Consider the following 25,342-nt stretch of genomic DNA (forward strand, 5'->3'; position numbering starts at 1 on the left):
GAATATTCCAACTCCATGGCTATTAAAATCCAGAAGCCTGTGCAATCTCCCCAAATCTTGCCCTATCCATTGCACAGTGGCCCTCCCTTGGCAGCTACAGAGGCTTACATACTGCAGAAATTGCTTCTCTCTGCTCTACAAGCATTTTTATTGCTAAAAAGTTCTTTTGATTTTATTATTAATTAATAGCACTAATCCCAGGTGACAAATTTTACTGTTAACCACTATCAATTATGTTTTCGGTTTTCATTAAGTACAATGGAGGTATTTCAATGGCTCATGTGAAATAAGGAGAACCTTTTGTGTATCTTTGCTCTTCACTTCAGAACATGTTCCCAATTAAAAATAATTTTTATCACAATTTTTGCACAAGGTTGCTTTCATTTAAATACGCTCTAAGCTTTTAATTGTCAATGTTTCATTTTAACTTTTACTAGAAACTATGCTCTCCATCCCAGTCCTGTTGCTTCTCTTGCAGTAAAAAGGGCTTTAAAAATAACTTTCCAACCCACATTTTGCTAGGTGAGCATAGATGACAGCTCAAAAATCTCTAATCAAGCCACAAAGCACTCAAGAATTTCAAGTACAAGTAACTGTTAGAAATCTTTGCATGCAGAGATTTGTAGGAGTATGTGGGAATTTTCCCCTCAGTCATTTACCACCACATGAATTCCTAGATTAATAATATGCAATGAGTTTTACTTATTTTAAACAGATCTGGAAAAAAAAATCTCCAAAGAAGAGACTTCTAATAATGCCTTCATTCAATGATGTGTTTCAGATTAATGAAGATCCTTTTCAATCCTTTAGAAACAACCATGTATTAATATGACTCAGTGCACCTCCCCACATCCACAGGCCACTTCTTGTTTCTCTTCCCTCCTCCTCCTCCTCCTGTTCCTCCCTTTTATGGAATAGTTCTATTTAGCAGAAGGGGGAAAGAATCCTCAACACATGTACATGATTTAGTCTGAATCACACTGAAAACTCCATGTTAATTTTAAAATGTTAACACTAGATGTAACAAAACAATAGTATATAAATGTAGAGAGCTCAGTGAATATTCACTACAAATAGGTTATTTGATTAATTTTTCTGCCACCTACAAGAAAATTAGTTACCACCGATATACATATTATTCAATATTAGTCTATGAATTCTTGAGTAATTTTATTATTCTGTGGATTGACCATGAACAATTCATAATGAATATTCACTATTCAATATTTAAAATTCCAGCTGTGATGGTTGGTTATAACTGGTGTTTTAACTATCCAGATATCTGAGCACATTCATCAAAGAGGTTTTTAAATTTAGGACCCAGAAATAAGAAAATCCAATTAGAGAGGAAGCTACTCCTTCGCAACAGACAATAGCTGATTAAGAACATAATAAGAGAAAAACCTGGGTACTAATGATCACAAGATCATTGAATTCACCCTAGTTCAGAATAAATATAGAACCAAGATTTCAGGAAAGTCAGTTTATTTAATTGTGAATTCTTTGGGACAGAGACCATGTCTACCTCTGTATTGGCCCAAGTGCCAAGTAAAATGAGGTATCAATCAATCAATTTGCAGGTTTTGGATGCTACTTCAGGACAACAAATAAAAATAATAATTGAATAAGTCCAGAGACTAAGGAGCAATGGGAAGAAACATTACAATTTATGAGCGTGGAAGAAGGATGAAGAAATCCTAAAAGATACAACAGACTGCAGTCCCTCTGAAAAGAGGAACTTGCTCAGGCAAAGTTCCCACAGCAGTCAGGGCATTTGATTAGGGAATAGACGATTTGACTCAAAGGCTCTCAGGAAGAATAAAGGACCATTATGGCTTCACAGGGAACTGGAAAAAGAACTGAGGTTAAAATAATAATAAAACAGTAATGAAAAGAATTGAAAAGCAGCCTTAAGTTTCTTCAGTGAGTATCACCTGCAGGCTGTAATTTGCTGTTCCAAAGGCTGAGATTTTGTTTGTTTGTAGTGGAGGTAGTGTTTTTCACTCCCCATTTTAGGAATCGCTGAAGGAAGATTAAGGGCCTATCCAAAGTCCAGGGCAAAACTCCCATTGACTTCACAGATGAAGGACTGACCCCAATAGGCATCATATAAAATGACAGGTTTCAGAGTAACAGCTGTGTTAGTCTGTATTTGCAAAAAGAAAAGGAGTACTTGTGGCACCTTAGAGACTAACCAATTTATTTGAGCATAAGCTTTCGTGAGCTACAGCTCACTTCATTGGATGCTCAAATAAATTGGTTAATCTCTAAGGTGCCACAAGTACTCCTTTTCTTTATATAAAATGATGTATATAAGAAGAGTGGAATGTACTATTATGTGGCCATCTTCATTTGTGCCCTCTACTACCCTGTAAAGTGAACTCTGAGTTGAACTCTCTGCATTACCCTGTCTACTGAGTAGGGCTGGTTCAAGAGTTTCTGTCTACAATGTTTTTTGATGGAAAATTGGGTTTTAGACTAAATTAAATTTTTATTGAAAAGCAACTGCTTGTTGGGAAAATGTTTAAATTTTAACTGAATAGTTTTCAGCCAAAACCTAAAATCTTTCCGTTTTTGGCTGAAAAGCTTCGGGTTTTTTTTATAAAAATAGAATTTTTTTGTATTCATTTTTCAGTATTCAACTCCTTCAATTTTTAACATTAGCAAGAACTGGGAGAGGATTTTTGACAATTTAATTATTCAGTTAATACTAACTACCATATTCTCAAAACCCATGTACAAACTCTGATGTGCAAGCATAACCCGTGATTTGCATATCTATACAGGTAGGCGTACCTATAAATGATTGGCTGTGCACCTAGCAATCAGGCATTCAGTGTTTAAAATCTAGACCTTGGAAAATAGGGTTAGTGCTGCAGGTTTATCACTACAACCTTGAATAGTCAATATTCCTCTTATCTATGTTTCCACATTTTTTCCCTTCTAACAGGCCTAAAAGTTGCACAGTTGTATTTGATTTTTTTTTCTCAGCTGGAAAGGCTATTGAAATTTTTCTAATTAGATTTCTGTGGTTTCATTTTGACTGATGGATAAAGCAACAAGAGAGGTTGACACCATATATTAGCTTCTGCTAAACTCTGATATTACTAGTATAAATTTCTATGGCCCAATTTTGCATCTTGACAACAAAATAGCATGTCTTGCAAGTGTGATAACATTCTTGGGGGTAGTAACATATCAAAAAGTATTCCTCCAAGCTCATACAATATTAAAACATTCTCTCAACAACTAAACACTGTGAATCCTGAATCTTACGAAGAAAAGATACAAAAATTGTTTTTAGATAATTAGGTTACCCTCTCTAACTAGTGTCTCATCCGTAAACATTAAGGCCCCAATCCTGCACAGACTTACTTATGTTCTTACCTTAATGCACGTAAGTAATTACACAGAAGTCAATGGGTCTATTCAAATGTGAAGTTAAGTACATGTGCAAATCTCTGCAGGATTGATGACTAATTCTGCAGATACATTCCTCTTTTAAAATAATATTTTTTTGACATCCTAAATTATTTCATCTTGAAAAGCTATTTTCATGAAGTTTTTTGTGTCATATTAATTCTCCATCTATTAAAATTGCATTTGTATTTATCTGAATGCCTGCATGACAGAGCAAAAGCAAGTTCAATTGGTTATCACCGAACAGAGGAAAGAAAGTGAAAATAATGTCCAGATCCTCAGCTGGTAAAAACTGGGATAGCTCGACTGGTTGTAATATTGCTATGCTGATTACAACAGCAAAAGCTCTGGCCGAGTGCAAATTTAATACCAAGCCATTTGAACAAGGACAAAGTACAAAGCTACTGCAGTCCAAGATTATAGTTGCAGCATAACAGCGTGAGTAAATTAATAACATTATCAGAGTCTATTACAGCAATGTTCTGAACTGTGAAAGATGAAACGAAGCAGTGTCATAGTCACTACACTGGTCTTAGCAAAGCGTTAGTAGTGTCAGTGAATGCCCCTGGTGTGAGCAAAGGAAAAGATAGTCTTTTAGCCAGGTATACTAATGATGTGAACAAAAATTTTCAAAAATGACAAATTTACAATGTCAGCAAAAAGAAAAAGGAAAAATTTCCCTTGTGATAGCTAAATTTTTATATTTACTACAAATTAATAGATACATTAGTTGAAATTTTGAACATTTTAAATTGATTGATTTTGTTAAACAAATACACTGTTTCAAAAGAAGAACAAGATAATATGTCAAACACTTAACAGGGTTGTATGTGAACTTATGGCTGAAGTGTAAATATATATACAGCTTTATGATCAATTTATTTGGCCTTGTGTTGTTCCTCACATTTAAAAGGACATTAATTTTAAAGGGGGAGTGGGGGAATCATAGGGCTGTAGAGATTGACTACATCACAAGCACATTCCAGTTGTCACCATGGCAACTCCACAGGACCCGTATGTCATAGTTGCAAGGTCAGCTGCACCTCTGTCCCCTTTGTGGTCTCTCTGAGTGTATCACCTCAGATATCAGACATGCCTTTACTTCTCCTAGGGAGGAATCATGTGGTTCTCCCACTCTTAGCCTGGGCCCTAGTCTACAGCACCCTCTATCAACCGTGTTTACCCAGCAGGTCCAGCTAGGTTCTGACAACTGCAGTTCTTCCCTTTAGCAGTGTGATCAGTGGTGTACAGTGATCAGATAGCATTGTTAAACCTAAGTACTGTTTATTTTAAACAGTAGAAACAAAGCATTGCAGGATTTAAAAACAGCAAAAGGTCTAAACGTAACCATTCTTGGTTAGTAACCTAGGCAGGCCTAATTTCATACACCCCAGCAGGTGGCTGAGTCTCAGCCTAATTCTTCTGAAAAATTTCCCTGTCTCTAAAAAGAGAGTCTGGTTTTTTTTAATTGCTATAGTATTTTGATCTTGTATGTTCCCAGGCCTTTTCTTGCCCTGGCATTGTCTTAACACCCATATGTGTTTGCGGAAAAGTGGCTTATCTTCAGTCATTTTACCATCCTGTTTGTTTTTCCTTACAGACTCTACAACACTAATCCAATATGTTCACACAGTAAACATCGCAATAACCAGGTCAACCTACAGTAGTCGTAAATTGTAACAGCACAGTTCCAATTCTGTCACAGCCTTTTCAGCAACTGACCAAGAGATAAAAGAACGAAGAGTACTTGTGGCACCTCCTCGTTCTTTTTGCCGATACAGACTAACATGGCTACCGCTCTGAAACCTGTGACCAAAAGATGTTATTGACATAGCTCTGTGCCCCAAGAGGAGCAGATTATAGCACTTCTCAAACTTCTTTGCACCTCGACCCCCTTCTGATAATAAAAATGACTACACAACCCCAGGAAAGGGGACTGAAGCCTGAGCCCCGCTGCCCTGGGGGTGGGGGTGAAGCCGGAGCTTGAGGGCTTCAGCCCTGGGTGTGGGAGCTGTAACCTGAGCCCTGCTGCCCATGGCTGAAGCCGAAGCCTGAGAGTCCTGATGCTCAGACCTGAAGCCCTCTGGTTTTGGCTTCAGCCTTGGGCAGTGGGGGCTCAGACTTTGGCTTCAGCCCTGAGCCTCAGCAAATCTAACACCAGCCCTGGCAACCCCATTAAAATGGGATCACAACCCTCTTTCAGGTCCCACCCCACAGTTTGAGAACCACTGGCGGGCATTCTTCACTCTTTCTAAGAGGTCTCAGGGCACTGGTATTCTGTATATTCTCTTCTATCCTACAGTCTCTCTGTGGCAGCGTGGAGTAGACCCTGAGGCTCCACTGCAGAAGGCTTTGTGGCCCTGCCACACCCCGCCCCAGAAAAGGACAGTGGAGAGAGTCCTCTAAGCTGCCTAGAGCAGTGGTGTGGGATGCAGCCAATCAGAGAGGAGCTGCAATGGAACAGCCAGTCCGGGCCCAGCATGCCCATATAAAAGGAGCTGCAGTCCACTGCAGAATTCAGTTCCTTGCTGGAGGTGGAGGAGTGTGAATGGTGTGCCTGACTGGTTGAGGAAGCTACAGGATCTTGGATAGAGCAGTGCTAGCAGAGACCTGGGGGAATGAGGAACTCTGGCCTGGTGGCTGGGACTCAACCAGGATGAGACATTGAAGTAAGGATGAAAAATGTGCTGGGGCCATGGGGAAGTGACCCATGGAATCATAGCAGCAACATAGCTTAGTTAAAAGGACACAATGGACGGCTGTTATTTTTAGGGTCCCTGGGTTGGGACCTGGAGTAGAGGGTGGATCTGGAACACCCTCCCACTCCCCAGCCACTGGGAAAATGGCCTGGATTTTGAGGCACCCCAGAAGGGGAGCTGAACTCTTTTAGTGGCCCAGGTGGAGAGCTGGGACCCAAAAGGCCCAAAGATGGTGAGAACACTTATTCCAGATCTCCCTCCCTGGAATATGGCTCAATACCCAGGTCCAACACCATTTTAAAGACTGTTGAACTAATTAAGGGCCAGAGCCAGGGAGGGCTACAGGGACAGAATGGCCACCTGAGGGGTATTAGGATAGGCCCCCCTGTTGGACTGTTTTCCCAGAAGGGGTTTTTATTTCACCTGTGGACTGCGTGTGACTTGGCCGAAGGGCTGAGTCACTGAAGACCCACCACAAACTGAATGAGAGAGAGAGTGCAGGCACATGCACTTGGACAGGGGGCACTCACAAGAGGTGAGTGTGACTCACTTACACTCATTTCAGGGGTCCTACAAGATTCTAGTCTGTCCCATCTTCTGAGGGAGTGGGGGTGAGCGTAGGATCTGTTAGAATGTAGTGGTTGTGGGCTTCAGAGCCACTAAACATGTATGACACTCATCTCTACATCTTACTTTTATGCCATCCAGATTGTGCATTTTTCTTGCCTGACTCTGGAGCAAGATAAACTTCCTGAAGTCTAATCCGGGAAAGATGGAGGTGATGTTAGCAGAGTTAACATAAGGAACTCATGAGGGCTGTGACTGATCCATCAACTGATGGAGAGTATGTGTACCCTTAGCCAAAAAGGTTAAGATGCTTGGAGTATTTGACTCTCGTGTATTGAGGACTGTGTTGGAATTGCAAGTTATTATGTAAGAGGAAAGGGAGAATTTCCTGGTCCAGCTTTTTGCTAGGGGGCTTTGTAAGGATGTATGCAATCAGTCATTCAGGAAAGTCAGCCTAGAATAAGATGGCTTGAATCCTGTCTCTCCGCTTATAGTGCGGCCTGCTTTATTTCTCTCTGATTTTGGTTCTTGGGTATTAGGTTTCTGGATACTACGAAAAAATGTAGTGTTGTATTCCACAAGCCCAGAAAGACTCATATTTTTTTATTTAACTTCTTAGTTTATGTCCTGTGAACATAACAGACTGAAGTTCGGTTTGTCAAGTATCCACGGTGGATCATAACACTTTTCTCCTCTGTGGTTAGCTAAGAGGATGTGGCCTCTCCTTGTTGATGTGATCTCATCAAAGATCTCCCAGCTTTTGTCACCTCCTAGTAGGACTATTATAGTATGCTGTAGTTGGGGCTACAATTGAGGACCACTTAGAAGCCTCAGACTTCTACATTTTTGGAGTGGGTTAGTGTGAGTATTTTACACCTGTGATCTATCAGGTGCATTGCCTTCTAGGTGAACTTCCAGATGCTACTTTTAATTAAAGTCAGCATTGTTAGGCACTTCCTTAGATATGTTGGTTCCAGTCTCCCTATGCATCATTGAAACCACTGAGATCAGCTGAGGCTTTTTCAATAACACTCACCAGAAGACCAATGTCTAAGAGCATGGTGGGCTCATGGTTGTGGAATTCACTCCCTCTGGCAGCCCACAAGAGAACGAACTTATTGAACCTCAGAACAGCACAAACCGCTTTTCCCCCTTCAAGAATCTGCTTGAGTAGGGGTTATCATTAAGTCATTTTTTTGTGTCTAGTTGGAGTGCTATGGGGGGAGACTACTTATGCTGTCTATTACGGGAACTCGATTATAAGAGACCACAATAATGACACACTAAAAAACAATAGATACTGATTCATATGTTTTGGTGGGGAAACTTTAGAATGGAGAGGTGGGCTCCTCAGCTGGTGTAAATTGACATAGCTCCATTGTGGTCTTTAGAGTTCAGATGGAGGTTAATTATAGCCAGGAAAAGAATTTTGCCTTTGCCTCAGAAACTTGCTGAAAAAAACAATACTGGTGATATGTCTATCATATACTTCATATAAAACCCAAGTGAAGAGACACCACCTTGGATCAGGTCTGGTGTAAACAACTGAGTAACAGCTAGAAAGTACCCGTTTCCAGAGGCACAAGGGTCTACATTTGTCTGCACTGGAAAAGATCTAAAGGTTCAGTAATTATTTAGCTAGGATTAGGATAAAGTTAATGTATTTCAAGGGGTATTTACTTTTGTGTTTCTTAAATATGTAACTTGTTTCCTGTTTTTGTTTTGGTGATAAATAAGAATGTCAGTGTTTGTTGTATTCGTCAACTGGAGATTTGTTTCAATTAGGCTCGAAGGCCAGATCTACAAAAGGGACTTAGATGTTGTGACACTATGCTTCACAATGCCTGAAGTTAAGGTGACTAGAAAATCACAGAAACACACTGAGATCCGCACAGCCTGAGTTAGGAACTGAGGCTTCTATACAATGTATGCGGGGAAGAGAGGTGCCTTGGAAAGAGGTCCACAAACCAACGTACTAGGTGGGGAATCGCCTACGGTAGCTAATGGGAGATCCAACAAAAGGGATGCATCCTAAGCCCTGCTCATCTGAGTTCAGTCCCTAAGCCCTTGCTAAAGAAAGTGCCTAGCTCTATTGTGATTCATGAACCAGGAAGACAGGCACTTAGCCACCTAAGTCACCTGCAGGGCCTGATCAAAGGTTGTTGAACACCACATAAAACAGCTAGGGGAAGGGAAACAGGAGTAGGAAGAGTACTATAATCTATAGCCTAGTGGTTAGAATTCTCACCTGGAATATAGGAAACCCCTGGTTCAAATCTCCCTCTCTGCCTAATGAGAGAGGAGTTGAACAGGATTCTACAACTTCTCAGGTGAATGCCCTAGCCTATAGTATCATTCTTAGTCATTGGCCAATTTAATATTTAATTAAAGAGGAAAAACTTAGATAACCTAGTGGTTAGAGTAGTCTCCTGCAAGATAGGAGACTGTTCAATTCTCTCCTTATCAGGCAAATGGAGGACTTGAACCAGGATCTTCTGTACTCCTAGGGGAGTGCCCTTAGCCACTGGGCTAAAGGTGTGCACACACACAAACCCCTAGGCAGAGGAACACCTATCTTCCTCATGGATTGTTCTGGGGTTTAGGCAGGAGACAGCCACCTGCATGTCTGAAGTAAGGCAACAGAACACATGCTTAGAGGCACAAACAAAGGCACCTAGGGAACTTTTACTGCAAAAACTTAGGTGCCGATCAACTTTAGGCACCTACAGAGTTAGACAGCAGCTGAGCAGGAGTTTGGTGGAATGCAGTGGTGCCTACAAACAGGACTTAAGGGCTTCAGGGCCTTTGTGGATTCAGCACAGTCCTTCGGTGAAATCTTGGCTCTGTTAAAGTCAATGGGAGTTTTGCCATTGACTTCACTGGAGCCAGAGTTTCACCTCTTGACTTCAATAGGATCTAAGCACATGCTTGAAACACTCTACATTAAAAGCAAAGACTCAGAAGTACCAAGAAATGTTAATCTCAAACTCTATAAAAACAACTGAATCACAGTGAAAGAATACATATAGAAAGTGCATCAAAAACTGTTATGACAGACCCAGCACTCACATGAGACAATAGTGACAACTGTATTATTAACCGCAGAAGGTCATAATCAACAACCAGAAAGAAAGTGTGTTGTGGCTACAGCTTTAAATTACTTTGTACTATTGAATAATGGTATATCTGAACACATCCATAGATAGATCTTTCTTTAAACAGGAGGCCAATATTCCATTTTAAAGTGTCCCATTTGAAACAAACTTCAATTAATCTTGTTATGAATTTATACTATCTTTCCATACAATAGTATAATTGGGTGGTCTATAGTCAAATGAGAACAAGTAATATGAAATAGACAGTTCAAAAATAAAAATGTCTATGTTTAAATGAAACTATACAGATTGAAAAGGAAATAAAAATTCAGTTTGAGATTTTGACACCAAAAAATCCAGAATAAAAATTAGTTTTCAATAGAAAAAATCCTGCTGCTCTTAACTCATAACCATCATATTTATTTTTAAAACATGACTTTTGCTGCCATCATGTGGCTCTTCCCAGAACACATTTACAAATGTCAAATGCTATGTGATTACAACACTGTGGTTTTATACCATTTTCTCTCATCCTCATAATTTGTTCTTTTCCACTTGGCTAACAAGGATTTTTCCCCCCTCTTCCATATGTTTCAAATGAAGCTTTAAATTAACACAGCTGTCTTCTCATGTATCAGTTTCTTTCTTGCATCAGAATCAGTGATGAGGTTTGTAAGAATGTGAATGGTCTCAGTTAACCAATACTGCACAAGGGCAAAAGACCAACTATTGCTTTAAAAATAATTCTCAGTAACACTGAAATAGAAGGGACAATATTGCTTTTCATCTGTACCTTTGTCCTGTCATAGATATGCTGTCCACCCACCCTGGCAGCTGCTGGAAGTCCTGTCTGCATTATGACATTGCAGAGCCAATAATCTTCTAGAGATGCCTGAGAGATATCAGGAGCTAGGCAGGACTTTCCACAACAGGCCAGCACTAGTGGACTTGAGTACAAGATAACAGAATTTAGACCATGGAAGGCCATAGTAGATTAAAACAACATGAAGGTGGCTAAACAATTGGGCCTAAAACAGGGCACTGGCTTGGTAGTCAAGAGACCTGAGTTCTACCTACCATGTGACCTTGAACAAGTCACTCATCTCATCTCTGTGACTCAGCAGCCCCCCCTGTGAAATGAGGATACTACTATACACTGTCCTTTGGAAAGTGCTCTGAGACCTAAGGATGAAATGCTATATGAAAACTAAGAATGACTGCCCAAAACCACCCTTTTCACTATTGCCTCAGTCCTGGCAATACGGCAGAAGGAGCAAGGCAGCCTCTCAAGCAGGCAGATCCCAGACATAGCTCTCTGGCCGAGATTTTCAAAGGGGCCATAACCACACAAATCCCACTGAATTCTATGGAAGTTGGGGGAAATAACTGCCTTCAGATCCTTTGAAAATCTCAGCCTTTATCACCACTCAGGCTAGCATTCTTCAGTTTCTCTTTAATCAGTTTTAGACTCTAGTGCTCTTAGAAAAAAAAAGAGAGAAAACTTTCTGAAATAAAACCTCTGTCATCTGTGCATAAACCACTCTCAGTTGCCTTAACTTACACACCATCTTAGTGTTACGAAGGTCACTGTCACTACCTACCCCCCGGTCCCTCTGTCTGGATGGACACCAGTTTGTGAGTGAACCCACCTGCTGGGAATCACATCTCATCCGCCCCCTGGGTCTGGAGAGTGACAAGGGCTGGGTGGGAAATTTTCACAATTTCAAACATTTTTCCTGTTCCACATTGGGACGAAACTGCAACCTTTAGAAACGCTTCATGAAAAGCAGAGAGACCCACCCCAGTAGTTAGGGAATTCTCTTGGGATGTGGGAGTCATAGGGACTTGAACTTGGGTATCCATATCTTATGTGAGAGCCTTAACCACTAGGCTAGTCAATGTCTCAGATCCAAAGTATATTTATACAATGAGGAACAGCTCCAACAGAAAAGAGATAAAGAGCACTGACCTAGAATGTGGCAGACCCAGGTTCATGTTCCTGTCCTTACTTTGAATCAGGCAGAGCAGGATCTTGAAGAGGGGTCTCCCACATTCCAGGTGAGTGCCCTAGCCACCTGGCTATTCCAGGGGCTCTCTTTCTAGTTCACCCCTAGTTCTGAGATGACTTCCATCAAAAATGAATAATTTCCACACAGGTTTTGTTTCAATGAATTGACATTTAAAAAAAAAATTGTTCTGTGGCAGATTCTCGACCTGTTCTAGTGGTGACTGGTCACAGTTTGTAGCTGTGGGTCTCTCAGGCATATTCCCAGATACACACCCTGTATCTAGCACCCTTCTTGGATAGTAAGATCCTTCAGTCCAGCTGCCTTAGATCCTCAAAGGAGCATTCCAGCCCTTCAGGGACAAGATGGCAGGCAGGCAAGGAACTCAGGTTTAGAAAAGGAATTTCTTAACCACAGGCATTTTACTCTTCAACAGCATTAGAGAGTTACAGATTTTTGGAAAATAACAAACAATCCTGAAATCAGCCCCCTCTGTGTCCTGTGTCTGGTGAGCCTCCATAGGATAAGCAGCTCTTCTGATTTTCTACCTCCTTAGCCCAGTCTTCCTGCATGGTGGCTATGATCTGCTACACACACTCCTGTCAGAGAGAGAATTCCCCTCTTAAATGTAGTCTCTGACCTCATTGGGCCATATACCCAGGTTGAGAGAGTTCATTGTTCTTGTGGTTGGGCTGGTAATTGAGAGAGAATCAGACCTGATAGCATTATATTGCTCTTTGCCAACTTCTCAGACAGTCATCCAACTAGGTGTCAAGCCCCTACTGCCAAAAAATGGATGCCCTAACCTACAATGGAGGTTTCAATACAAAGGGGAGCCCCTAATAAGAAATGACATTAATGGGAAAGATGGTGTTCTCAATAGAGTAGAGATCTATCCTCACTCTGTCACAGTCACGAAAGGCTAATCAAAGATTTTGATCCAGCTGTTCATACTCTCAAAGCAACCTTTGGCTGCACAGTGTGTATTCAGCCACCAACAAACTGGCCACCTATTTTCAGCTCCCAGTAAAGCACAATTCCTAAACTTTTATTTTTTAAAGGGACACTAATGAAACATTCTTGGGTCTGACAAACATAGACACTCATTGGAATAGCACTTTAAAAAAGTGTCTCATCAATAAACACAAACCTATCCCATACTCCGAGATGAGTCTTGAAACAATGTTAAAGCTCTATCTCCTGTCTTGGGACTCACTCACTCCAAACCTACCCACTCCAACCCCCAACAGGACATTGTTTTTGTTGTGATCACCAGCACAAACATGCATCTGGCAACATTCATCACTCTCCCAATATCACCATTCTGTGAGCCACTAGGGACTTTTCATTGACAAGATCAAGTATTCAGAGATGAAGGAACTTGTCAGCTTCATTCCCCTGCCATCACACAAAGCTAGCTGGTAGAGGGACAAAGTGATGTGCACACTGCACAAGAAGAGTTGATCTTTTCCCACTCAGCCTTAGGGGTTGGGATTTTAAGGCTTTCTCAGCCAGCTTTTGCCAGTCAGGGTGGAGAACCTTCCAAGAAGTTGATACTCAAGGTGACCACCCTGCTTGCCCACCCCTAAAACAAGCCCTGCTCTCAGCCCTTGTTTTGGAAGGATGATTTTATTATTGTAAATGTTTTTATTTTAAAGTATTTAATGTTCAGGAGTCCACATCGCAGTAAGTAGGCACGTCAGCAATCTGTGCAGAGACTACAGACTGTCTGACCATGGATACTGACCTACCCCTTTACCTTCAATGCCAGTTCCTCCAGTGTAGGATTGGGCTCCACTAGTAAGGCAATGTGGCAAAGTGCGCTGTCCACGCTGTAACCCCTTTGTATAGAGTCAAACAAGCAGCTTTCACAAACATTGTGTTCACAAAAATGAGAGGAAATCCACTCTGCTCAAATACATTGGTTAGTCTCTAAGGTGCCACAAGTACTCCTTTTCTTTTTGCGAATACAGACTAACACGGCTGTTACTCTGAAACTCTCTAAAATGTCATTGTAAGAGAGAGTTAAACAGTGGGCTCTGGCATTCTCTCTTTTGTTGATGAGTCTCCCAAACCCAAATGGTGGGGGTTTTTTCAGAGAATCAATGCATACTGCACTACCTGTACTCTGAGAGAGCCAATTCAAGCTCTGTTTTGTCTGAATACACTATCTACAGCGGAAAAGTTTGTTTCTGAATGGAAGAATTTTGCAGGAAAAGTATAGAGACACGTATATGATGTGGGAGGAAGTGATATTATTCTACATCAAAGTGACATAGCTGAAGAGTGAGATTTTTTTTTTACTGTTTGTTTACATTCTTGCCTACTGTCCCAACGCTAGAAATGCACCAAGTGCATTCCAATAAACCTTCAGAGTCCAAATGATTCACTAGGCATAGCACAGTCGATTTCTCATAACAATTTTCTTCAAATACCAGACTGGCATAAATACCAAGGATGGAGAGACTTTATTTCATGTTATATAAGAAGATAGATTGACTAATACATGCTATTTTATAAACAGATCATGTCTGTCTGTGTGTACATGGGCTTTCACTATCAGGGGGTCATTTCAGCACAGCTGGCAGTATGCAAACAAACCAAGGGAGAGAGTAACAAAGGCGAGGCACAGACGTGCTGGCAAGAGTGAATTAACTTCATTTCTGAATATGAGTCAAGGTTACAAAAACTTAAAGCTGTCACCTGGCAGGGCCCAGTATCCACTGACTCCAAGAGCTAGATATATCTTCTATTTTTTGGAAAATCAAATGCAAATAAAGCATAATAGTAACAAAATGACAGTCAATAACCGACACAAATGCAGGATGGACATGTAAGACCTAAACCTCCATGAGTTGGGAAGATTATCCTACCTTACTTATATTAGGCATCTGTCAGTTACTACCACCTCAGAGCCTTGATGGTTTTCTGACCACATGGACACTTGCTCTCCTAGGATAGCAATTGCATTTGATGCCCTTATTCATATCTATTGGACCACTACAACTTCATAATTTGTTTGGTGGTATTATGGTGACCACATTATTAGCACAGTTGTTTTATCAACTAGTTAAGTTCAGCTTTTATTTTATCTTATGTTGGTAATGGGACTTCACATGCTGCATATATTTTTGGCAGCACACTGGGACCTATAATACATCACATTTATATTTCCTTAATGTATTTCAGACCATTAAACAACACATCATCACATTCTTTAACAGTTTTTTTTTTTTGGCTTGCTAAGTAGACAAGATATTCACCCATTTGATCGTCTGAATTTCCTGGGTTGTAATGCTTCATATTGGGATGATTACAATGTCTCTGTAATGTTTTTACCCTTAAATTACTGATACATACTCAACCTTAACTTCAGTTTAATGTAGTTTTTTCTGTGAACAAACTATAAGCAGTAGATACAAGAATCATTAGTAAGTTGGCTTAATAATTAATAGCGTAGGTCACATTTTTATAATTGTGAACTAATTAGCTTAATACTCCTCATCACTGATCATCAAACCTCTTAGTCAGTCAAACTGCTAAATTATCATCATGCCTAAATACAGAAAAACAGAGGTGTTAAAAAGGTAGATTTCAAATGCTAATGTGTTTTCATTATAGTAAACTGTTAATTATACAGGAGCACACTATAAAATAAATTCCAGAGAGAATATATACACCAATAGAAGACAAAGAAACCCAAGGCCTACCTCATATTCCCTGCCATAAGGAGGCACAGATTGTAAATGTGAGAGAAAATGAAGAGGAAGAGAATGGTGCTGAAGAACATTGTCATCCAAGATCCATGATCCTCTCGAAACATTTTTAGCCGGAATAACTGACCTGTGGTGTGAATATTATAAGAAATCAGTTTTATTTTATCCAGAATACAAATGTATCTCTACTTTATAGCAAAAGCAAAACAGTTTGCTAAACTGTACTTATGAAATGCAATAACTCGATTTTCTGTGTAAAAAAAAAAAAAAAAAATTCAGGATTTTACAGTTTCTATACCATTTTCAGCCTTTTCTTGCACTCAGCATAGCTGGAGAATATTCCTGCTATATTATAAGGCATTTGGGTATGCGCTCCATAAACTGCTGTCCACCCAACTTAGGCCCTGCTCTTACAATCAGATACACTAGTGTGGACCCCTGTACCTATGCAGAATCCCATGGGCTGAGCAAGAGTCTGTACTAGTGGTTCAAACTGTAGGATCTCAGCCCTAGTCTGTTCAAGGAGAATAACACATTAATTCAATTAAGACAAATTACTATACAAGGAAAAACTATCTCTGGAATTAATCTAAAAGCCAACTTAATACTCAAGGCAAAAGTCACTTTTTTTTTTTTTAAACTGTGCTATATGTTAACTATTTTATAGGATATACTTTTGCAAAGGATGTGCCTTAGGGTTCTGTGTTCACACTTCTCAAATTCCCAACCAAAGGGCTTGCAGATGATGTCCACACCCTGTGGCATTGATAGAATTCCTTAATCTTATTATTTGATCTGATAGGGGTGCTAAAATTCATAAAGCTGCCAGACAAAATGGTTTAGATCTAAAAAGTTTTCACTACAAGCAGGATAACTTTTGCCCCCAAAAGAAACAATAACGAACCATTATGCAAGCAGAGAGAAGAAATGGCAACCTGTGCAAAAAACACAGGAAACTGTTAGGCTCAGGAAAAGCCAAAAAGCAAAACAGCAAGACATTAAAAAAAAAATGGTGTAAATACCATACTGAAGCAAAAGAAGGTTGGTTTATAACAGGTATATAAGAAGGCTCTATAACAGGAAGTATAACCAAGCTTAATATCTCTTCAGGGTATCTGGTTCATAAATACAATGAAAACACAAAGGGGTTTATTTTACTTCTTTTTGCAAGAAGTAAAATAAACAATAATCAAACACACACTACCCAGTTAATATTAAATCCATGTCTTTCTCAGCACCTATCACCTTTTTCTCTACTAAAATATTTTTAAATTGTCTAAGCATCTTTTACTTTAACTGTTCTCCCAAAATGTCTTACAAATAATATGTACACTGAAAAGCAGTGATCGGAAGTGGAAACAGACTGTCCTACTGAGTCAGGAGTAGCAGGACTCCAGTTCAAGGAGTAGGAAGGTGATTGTTTAGAAGGGGAATTATACAACTGAAGGGGTATTTCCTAAATTAGGGCTTCATCCTGCAAAGTCCTGAGAACTCTGGTCCTGATCCAGCAAAGCACTTAAACACTTGCTTAACTTTAAGCAGATGAGCAATCCTATTGGCTCCAATCTATGCACATGCTTAAGTGCTATACTGAATCAGGACAACAATGCTCAGCACCTTAGACTGAGCCCTTAAACTGGGAAATCCAAAATCAGAATCTGGCCTAGCCTAGAACTGGCCAAAAACAACAAACAAAACTATTCACATAATTTTCCCCCTCCCACACACACACTTCTTTTTGAAATTTCATTTAGATGGTGATTTTCTGACCAGTTGCAGCGAGGACACACCTATTCTTCAAAATGTACTATGGCATCCTTAATTACCACATGTGTTTAACAAACAGTACTGCCTGGGTCAGAGGGTTTGGTTTACTACAGTTGTTCTGTAACCTCCTCTCAGAAAGATCCAAGACAATTGTGCTGGGCAATTTCCCCTTTCTTGTAGAGTTCTGCAGGTTGCCATGTGTCCTGTTCCATATCCACGGAATGCCAATATGGGAGATTTTGAGATGGTTTGAGCTACTCAAAACCACTACTGTGGCAAGACACTGGAGAGCTCACATTCCAGTACTGACTAGGCTCAACTCTGCTTAACAGCTGAGATGGAACAACCGCACAGAAAGGTCTGGTGGTTAAGGCTGTGCACTCGGTCTCAGGGCAGCTGGGTTCAGTTTCTGATTCTTCTGTTGACTTCCTGGTTGACCTTGGTCAAACTGTTTACTTTCTCTGTGCCTCAGTTCCGCACCTGTAAAATGGGAATAACAATACTTCCTCTACACCTGGGAGCGAGCCTCCCAGCTCGGATCCACAGACTTGTTTTATCAAGGCTCACACTAGCCCTCTGAAGATAGCATCATAGATATTGCAGCTTGGGCTCTGAAGCCTGTTGGCATGGATGAACTTGGGAGTCTGAGCTCCAGCCCCAGCTGCAATGTCAGAGTTATGTCCACACAGCTAGCATTAGAGCCCTACTAACACAAGTCTGTGGACCCAGGCTGAGAAGCTAGCTCCCAGATGCAGAGTAGACATGCCCGAAATGCTAATGTAGTAGAAATAGTAAATAATCACATTGCAAAGCAGAGCCTGCAGTGCCACTAACAAGATAATCATTTTTTATTTCCTAGCCAGAAATTGTCTCTGCATCTCAGAGGACTAAATGTTATCTGGAGTGTCTGAGCTGTGATTATTTTCATGTTAATGTTCTTACCATTTCATAAATATAATATTACAACTGTATTTGGAGTAGGATTGGCTTTAATGTCATAGGCACAACAGTCTTTCTGCAATATAATGACATCCCCCAGTTCTACAGTTTACACTTAGCTGTAATGACTCCTACCTTCTGTTTGGCTCTTCATTTGCAGCTATTAAAGATCGAAGGAAGAGTGGGTGGGTGAAAGCAGGAAGGTTTAGAATTATTTTGCATTCGGGGCCTGAAGCCCAGCAAAAACAGAAAGGAAATATCACAGATTTGATTTTTAAAAGGGCTTAGATCAGCATATTACATTTAACACCCCACTAATAACCTGACACAGAAGGAATTTTTACTGATGAGGCAACATATGAGAAACATAAAAGACTTGCTGCTAAATACCAGGCAAGGAGATTGCCTGATTAAATATGACAGGTGGTAATATACAGCACATTGCTGTAGGCAGCAATGCTAAAGGGTCATCAGCTAAAATCTTAAACATTTTTTCATCATTTATTCACTGAAAATGCTCAGTATTTTACCCACAAATTTCCAATATTGTATATTCAAACATGACAGGCTAAATATGAAACTCAGTGCAACAGATTACTTGCATTTTTGAGGTGGAGCTGGGAAGGTTTACTGACCATTATGATTCATTTCAACCATTGGAGAAAGCCCATTGACTCACTCATCCCATTCTCTCTGATCTGTCTAATGGGAGCCTTTTCTCTTATCAAATATTTGAAGTAGAAAAGAGTTCATTTTTGGTAAATTTTTGTTATACCAAAGGCCATATTCTGCCCTGACACACATCCTGTGCAATCCAATATTGATTTCGCTGGGGTAGCAAAGGGCATAAGACTGGGCAGAATTTGGCACTAAGCATGTTATTCATCCACCTAACAGGTGATTTGCTACTTCTGCCTTTTTAGTTTGCACAGAATCAGGGCCATCCTTAGGATTTATGGGGCCCTACGCAGTATTATTAAACTGGTGCCCCTATGCCCAATGGCAGCCCGCAGCCCGGGGAGGGGGGGCCGGACGAAACAGCAAAGGATAATGAGACTCCCGGCCTGCCTCACAGTGGCGGAGAGTCACAGTTCCCTGCAGAGACCCCCGTACCCTCTCCCTCACGCACAATGGACATGCAGAGAGTACCTAATTAAAAACATTTAACTTGGGAATAAAATATGTCAGTCACAGGTTTTTTGATATGCCCTGAAGTTTGTCAGACATTTATTTGCAAAAACTTTGTAGTGAGGGCAAGTTAGCTGTCTTGCTGAATACAACAATTAAATATTATGGAATACATGACGCAGCTCTTCTCTGTTTTACATTTTCTTAATCAGTATTTCTAAGCTGATTTTATATTTTAAATGTACTCTTAAGCCTTCATAAAGAGGATGTGGAAAAAGCTAATGTACTCAATGCTTTTTTTGCCTCTGTTTTCACTAACAAGGTCAGCTCCCAGACTGCTACGCTGGGCATCACAAAATGGGGAAGAGATGGCCAGCCCTCTGTGGAGATAGAGGTGGTTAGGGACTATTTAGAAAAGCTGGACGTGCACAAGTCCATGGGGCCGGACGAGTTGCATCCGAGAGTGCTGAAGGAATTGGCGGCTGTGATTGCAGAGCCATTGGCCATTATCTTTGAAAACTCGTGGCGAACCGGGGAAGTCCCGGATGACTGGAAAAAGGCTAATGTAGTGCCAATCTTTAAAAAAGGGAAGAAGGAGGATCCTGGGAACTACAGGCCAGTCAGCCTCACCTCAGTCCCTGGAAAAATCATGGAGCAGGTCCTCAAAGAATCAATCTTGAAGTACTTGCATGAGAGGAAAGTGATCAGGAACAGCCAGCATGGATTCACCAAGGGAAGGTCATGCCTGACTAATCTAATCGCCTTTTATCATGAGATTACTGGTTCTGTGGATGAAGGGAAAGCAGTGGATGTATTGTTTCTTGACTTTAGCAAAGCTTTTGACACGGTCTCCCACAGTATTCTTGTCAGCAAGTTAAGGAAGTATGGGCTGGATGAATGCACTATAGGGTGGGTAGAAAGCTGGCTAGATTGTCGGGCTCAACGGGTAGTGATCAATGGCTCCATGTCTAGTTGGCAGCCGGTGTCAAGTGGAGTGCCCCAGGGGTCGGTCCTGGGGCCGGTTTTGTTCAATATCTTCATAAATGATCTGGAGGATGGTGTGGATTGCACTCTCAGCAAATTTGCGGACGATACTAAACTGGGAGGAGTGGTAGATACGCTGGAGGGGAGGGATAGGATACAGAAGGACCTAGACAAATTGGAGGATTGGGCCAAAAGAAATCTGATGAGGTTCAATAAGGATAAGTGCAGGGTCCTGCACTTAGGACGGAAGAATCCAATACACCGCTACAGACTAGGGACCGAATGGCTAGGCAGCAGTTCTGCGGAAAAGGACCTAGGGGTGACAGTGGACGAGAAGCTGGATATGAGTCAGCAGTGTGCCCTTGTTGCCAAGAAGGCCAATGGCATTTTGGGATGTATACGTAGGGGCATAGCGAGCAGATCGAGGGACGTGATCGTCCCCCTCTATTCGACATTGGTGAGGCCTCATCTGGAGTACTGTGTCCAGTTTTGGGCCCCACACTACAAGAAGGATGTGGATAAATTGGAGAGAGTCCAGCGAAGGGCAACAAAAATGATTAGGGGTCTAGAACACATGACTTATGAGGAGAGGCTGAGGGAGCTGGGATTGTTTAGCCTGCAGAAGAGAAGAATGAGGGGGGATTTGATAGCTGCTTTCAACTACCTGAAAGGGGGTTCCAAAGAGGATGGCTCTAGACTGTTCTCAATGGTAGCAGATGACAGAACGAGGAGTAATGGTCTCAAGTTGCAGTGGGGGAGGTTTAGATTGGATATTAGGAAAAACTTTTTCACTAAGAGGGTGGTGAAACACTGGAATGCGTTGCCTAGGGAGGTGGTGGAATCTCCTTCCTTGGAAGTTTTAAGGTCAGGCTTGACAAAGCCCTGGCTGGGATGATTTAACTGGGAATTGGTCCTGCTTCGAGCAGGGGGTTGGACTAGATGACCTTCAGGGGTCCCTTCCAACCCTGATATTCTATGATTCTATGATTCTATGATAAAGTAATCATTCCAGATTACTACATCTTTAACTCACTGAAACAAAGACATTATTTTAAATTAATCAGTCACAGAGGTTTAGTGTGTTCATAACAATGTTCATTGCTGTTAGAAAAAGAGAACACTAATTTACTTTGTGATCTCCATAAGAATAGACATGTTTATGAAATTTCACCAACTTTAAAAACTGATGAAGTGAGCTGTAGCTCACGAAAGCTCATGCTCAAATAAATTGGTTAGTCTCTAAGGTGCCACAAGTACTCCTTTTCTTTTTGCGAATACAGACTAACACGGCTGTTACTCTGAAACCTTTAAAAAAAATGTTTCCAAAGATTTTAGGCATTACAAAGGATTTTATATCTTACTAAACTACTGATTTTGCCGGAGGGTTCTCTTAAAACTAGTTCATCAGATAGTCAGACTGTAAAGAAAGGGAAACTCTTTGTCCAGCTATCTGGAAGGAAAGGGGGGTTGTCCCTTTAAGGGCTCTCTTCAATGGGGCGTGGGGGGAGAGGAGGTGAAGGGAAAAAGGGATGGACAGAAAGGATAGGAAGACTTTGGGAGCAAGTTTTTTTTTTTTTTTTTTTTACTATAGTAATTAAAATGTGTATTTTAGATAAGGGTGGTCTTTGGAAGGATTTATTTAAAAAACTGAATGTCTGAAGATCCAACCATTTAAGGCTAAAGTTGAATACTCAGATTGTGCATCTAAAAATCTATGCAAGGATTTTTTTAGAGATGTGATTTTATAATCTTCAGCAGCAACACACTGAAATATTTGAATAATGAAATATTTTTAAAACAAATTTTAAACTAAGGTCCCGTTGACTAACATGTTCTGAGTAAATATTACAGTAACGCACAACTGTTTTTGTCAGTAAATACAGAAACTGACAGTATATACCTGGGGGTTGGCAAATGCCTGTTAAATGACTTCATTACCCCATGAATGGCTCTTTAACAGTTTCAGTCTTGTGCTAATAGGTCTGGCAGGCTGGAATGCTTTTTCACTTTTAACTACTAGATCCCCTCCCGAGGAAGACTCACCAGGCTGCAGCAGCCAGCTGTGGGAGCTTGCAGGAAGGGTCAGAACAGGGATAGTTAGAGCCGGAAGGGTGGACACTAAGACCTAGGGGTGCCCCAAATTTTCAGATGCTCTCCGCAGCTGCGTAGGTATGCCTAAGGACGGCTCTGCACAGAATCATCATCTTGTCTCAAAGCACACCAGTGTATCCCCTGATAAATACTTACCAGGGTCCCTTCTGTAGAGGGAGCCCTCTGGAGGGTTCAGTATGTGAAATGTTTGCCACGATTTTGCACAACATATACAAATAGTCTCACTAGCAGTTTGTAATAAGGGTAAAGCCCAGAAGCAGAACTCGAGAAAGGGTGGGGAATGATAAATGCAAGTAATCAATGTGAAACTCTAGCTCAGTTTTATGCTGTGCCATTCTATACAGTACTTCTGCACAGCAATTTTGAAGCAGTGAAATATGAAATTGACCAGTTACGTTAGATTTGAACAGCTCATTTCTAATTAGTGTATATTTTCTGTAGACACTTCCCACATATACAAGACCCTGCACCTAAATGTACACTGGTGAATGTGAATGAAGCTGAACTTTCAAAAGTTAAGTGTCTTGGTCCTTATAGATCAGCACCACTGCTCTTTATAAAAGGCATAAGGGGCCTTATGTGATGACCTAATTAGGATTTTGTGTACAAGACATTACTCTCAGTCTCTAAAAAATTATTTTTGTTATCAGCACGTTGCAAGGAAAACCTGATCCTGTGATCTAGGCTTGGGAAGGTGAAGTAAATCCAGGACTAAGAATACATAGTTTATCTATGGGGAGCAGTAGTATTCGTTCAGTTTCCCTGGTTGTAAAATAGAGATAACAATACTTCCTTGCATAAAAAGAGTTCCATGGATGAAAACAAATATTCTTGATAATGACATTGATATATAAAATACTAACTGACAGACAAATGTCCAGGGTAATAACATGAGAACAGTCCATGTTTCTAAAGTTAAACTGGCTCTTTATTAACAGAGATGCTGAAACTGCACCTAGAATTTAATCACTGTGCAAACAGACTGACTGCTTGCTGCCTCTACTAACCTATTCCTTCCCGCAGTCTGTGTGCCTCCCTTCACGTTCCAGGCAGGTTGTGACATCTTTCCTTTTAACTGCTGTTGTTGTCTTTTGTGCCACCATTTGCTGACTTGCTGGGGCCAGAGGTTACTAGTAGATAGACCAAATCAGGGACATGGCCTTTACCACCAGCACATTGCAGTCTGTTAGACCTCATAGTCTTTAAAGTGGGCTGTCTTCGAACCAGCCTCCCACTTCTTGTACATTGCAGCTGCTGGTGGGGGACTTGCTTCCACCCTATGGCTGTGTTCAATCAGTTGGTCGGCTTACTCATATACCTCAGTTCTCTAGGTATACCACCTACATCAGGCTAGCTGATGGCTGAGGGTCTTTCTAAGCCCACCTCGTCCTAGGCTGAGCCCAGTATGTCTGGGTGTTCTGGCTGTCTGCTGCTACTCAAAGTTGTCTTCAATGAAGTCTCTACCACGGTTCTTATTCTGTAGCTATATCATAGGACCTGTGTCCACTGTGTTGCCTTTTGCTATTGTTTTGTGTGCCTATTTGCTGGCTGGACCCAGGCCTGCTCATCCGTGTGTAGTGGGATCAGGTTCTTGGCTTTATTGTAGTGAGCTGCCCACCTAGGTTGACATTCTCTTAACTGCTTATGTGTACTGCCCATCGTTCTTCTGCTGGACCATGGCAACTTCTCATGGGAAGCAGAGTCTTGGTTCTCCAGACCATCAGCCCCTGTGCCAGCCTACTACAGTAAAAGCTTTGTTATCCATCAGGTTGGGGGAATGGGGGGTACTGGTAAGTCAAAAATTCTAGTTAACTAAGAGGGAGGGAGTTTGGGTGCAGGAGGAGGCTCAGGGCTGGGGGTTGGGGTGCAAGAGGGGGTGCAGGGAGGCACAGCCAGGCAGCTCTGCACTCTGCCTCCACCTGCAGGTGCTGCCCCTGCAGCTCCCATTGGCCACGGTCCCCAGCCAGTGGGAGCTGCAGAGCCAACGCTCGTGGTGGGACAGGAGCAGCACACAGCGCTCCTGTGGCCGTTCCTCCACCTAGGAGGATTGACCTGGCCATGCCTCTCTGGACACGTTGCCGCTTGTGGGGAGCCGCCCTGGTGAGTGCCGCCCAGATCCGGCACCCCAAAATCCCTCCCATGCCCCAATCCCCTGCCTGAGCCCCCTCCTGCACCCAAACTCCCTCCCAGAGCCCGCGCCCCGCACTCCCTCCCGAAATGGCAGTTTATAGAGCTTTCCAGTTTGTAAAGTGCCAGGGAACACAGCTTTTCCTGTATCTAGTTTATGGGAGGATGTATTGCAAGTGGTTCAACATTTCCAGGTAGGGATTCCTTCCTATCTGTTTTGCATTTGCTGCCTTTACTGCTGACTCTGCCTACCCCTACGTAACCACAAAGCTAAGGTAAGACTTCTTGCGCTCAAATTCCCCTTTGGTGCTAAATCATTTGAATATTGCTGCAGTGTACTGAGAACCGTTGTTTAAGCATAGCATGTCACGTCTGCCGTACCTTGCAAAAAAGCACCTTCAGTTTCCTGATCACAGTTCTTGCCTGAGCATCTGGCAGATAGCCCACCTCCCAGAAATGGCAGTAGTAATCTATCATGATCATTAAAAGTGAACAGGTCTGTTCCAACCTTTTCCCAGAGTTGGGTTGGGATTTCATGGAGCTGTAGTGTCTCGTTCCATTGTTGATGTCTATACTTTTTGCACATCTCGTACTATTCCATGGACTTTCTCAATTGGACATTCATGCCTGGCCAGTAGATACACTCCCTGGATCATCCCAGGCATGCTTCTCTACACAGGTGTGAAGAATGTAACCATCTAATGATGTCAGCTCTTAATTCAGCTGGGATTACTGCTCAGTCTCTTTTAAACAAAAACCTGTTTTGCACACACAGCTCATCC

At 41.5% G+C, this 25,342-nt stretch overlaps 1 protein-coding gene across 1 annotated transcript in view; it reads right to left on the reverse strand.

Moving 5' to 3' along the window:
• The window catches only part of TMEM117 (transmembrane protein 117), a 328,857-nt gene that overhangs the window by 255,522 nt on the left and 47,993 nt on the right, over positions 1 to 25,342 (reverse strand). Inside the window, exon 3 of the mRNA XM_077807768.1 lies at positions 15,498 to 15,630. Within this exon, the coding sequence (XP_077663894.1) occupies positions 15,498 to 15,630 (133 nt within the window). The remainder of the gene's footprint in view (positions 1 to 15,497; positions 15,631 to 25,342) is intronic.

This window comes from Eretmochelys imbricata, chromosome 1, assembly GCF_965152235.1.
Source record: "Eretmochelys imbricata isolate rEreImb1 chromosome 1, rEreImb1.hap1, whole genome shotgun sequence".
Classification (NCBI taxonomy): domain Eukaryota; kingdom Metazoa; phylum Chordata; order Testudines; family Cheloniidae; genus Eretmochelys; species Eretmochelys imbricata.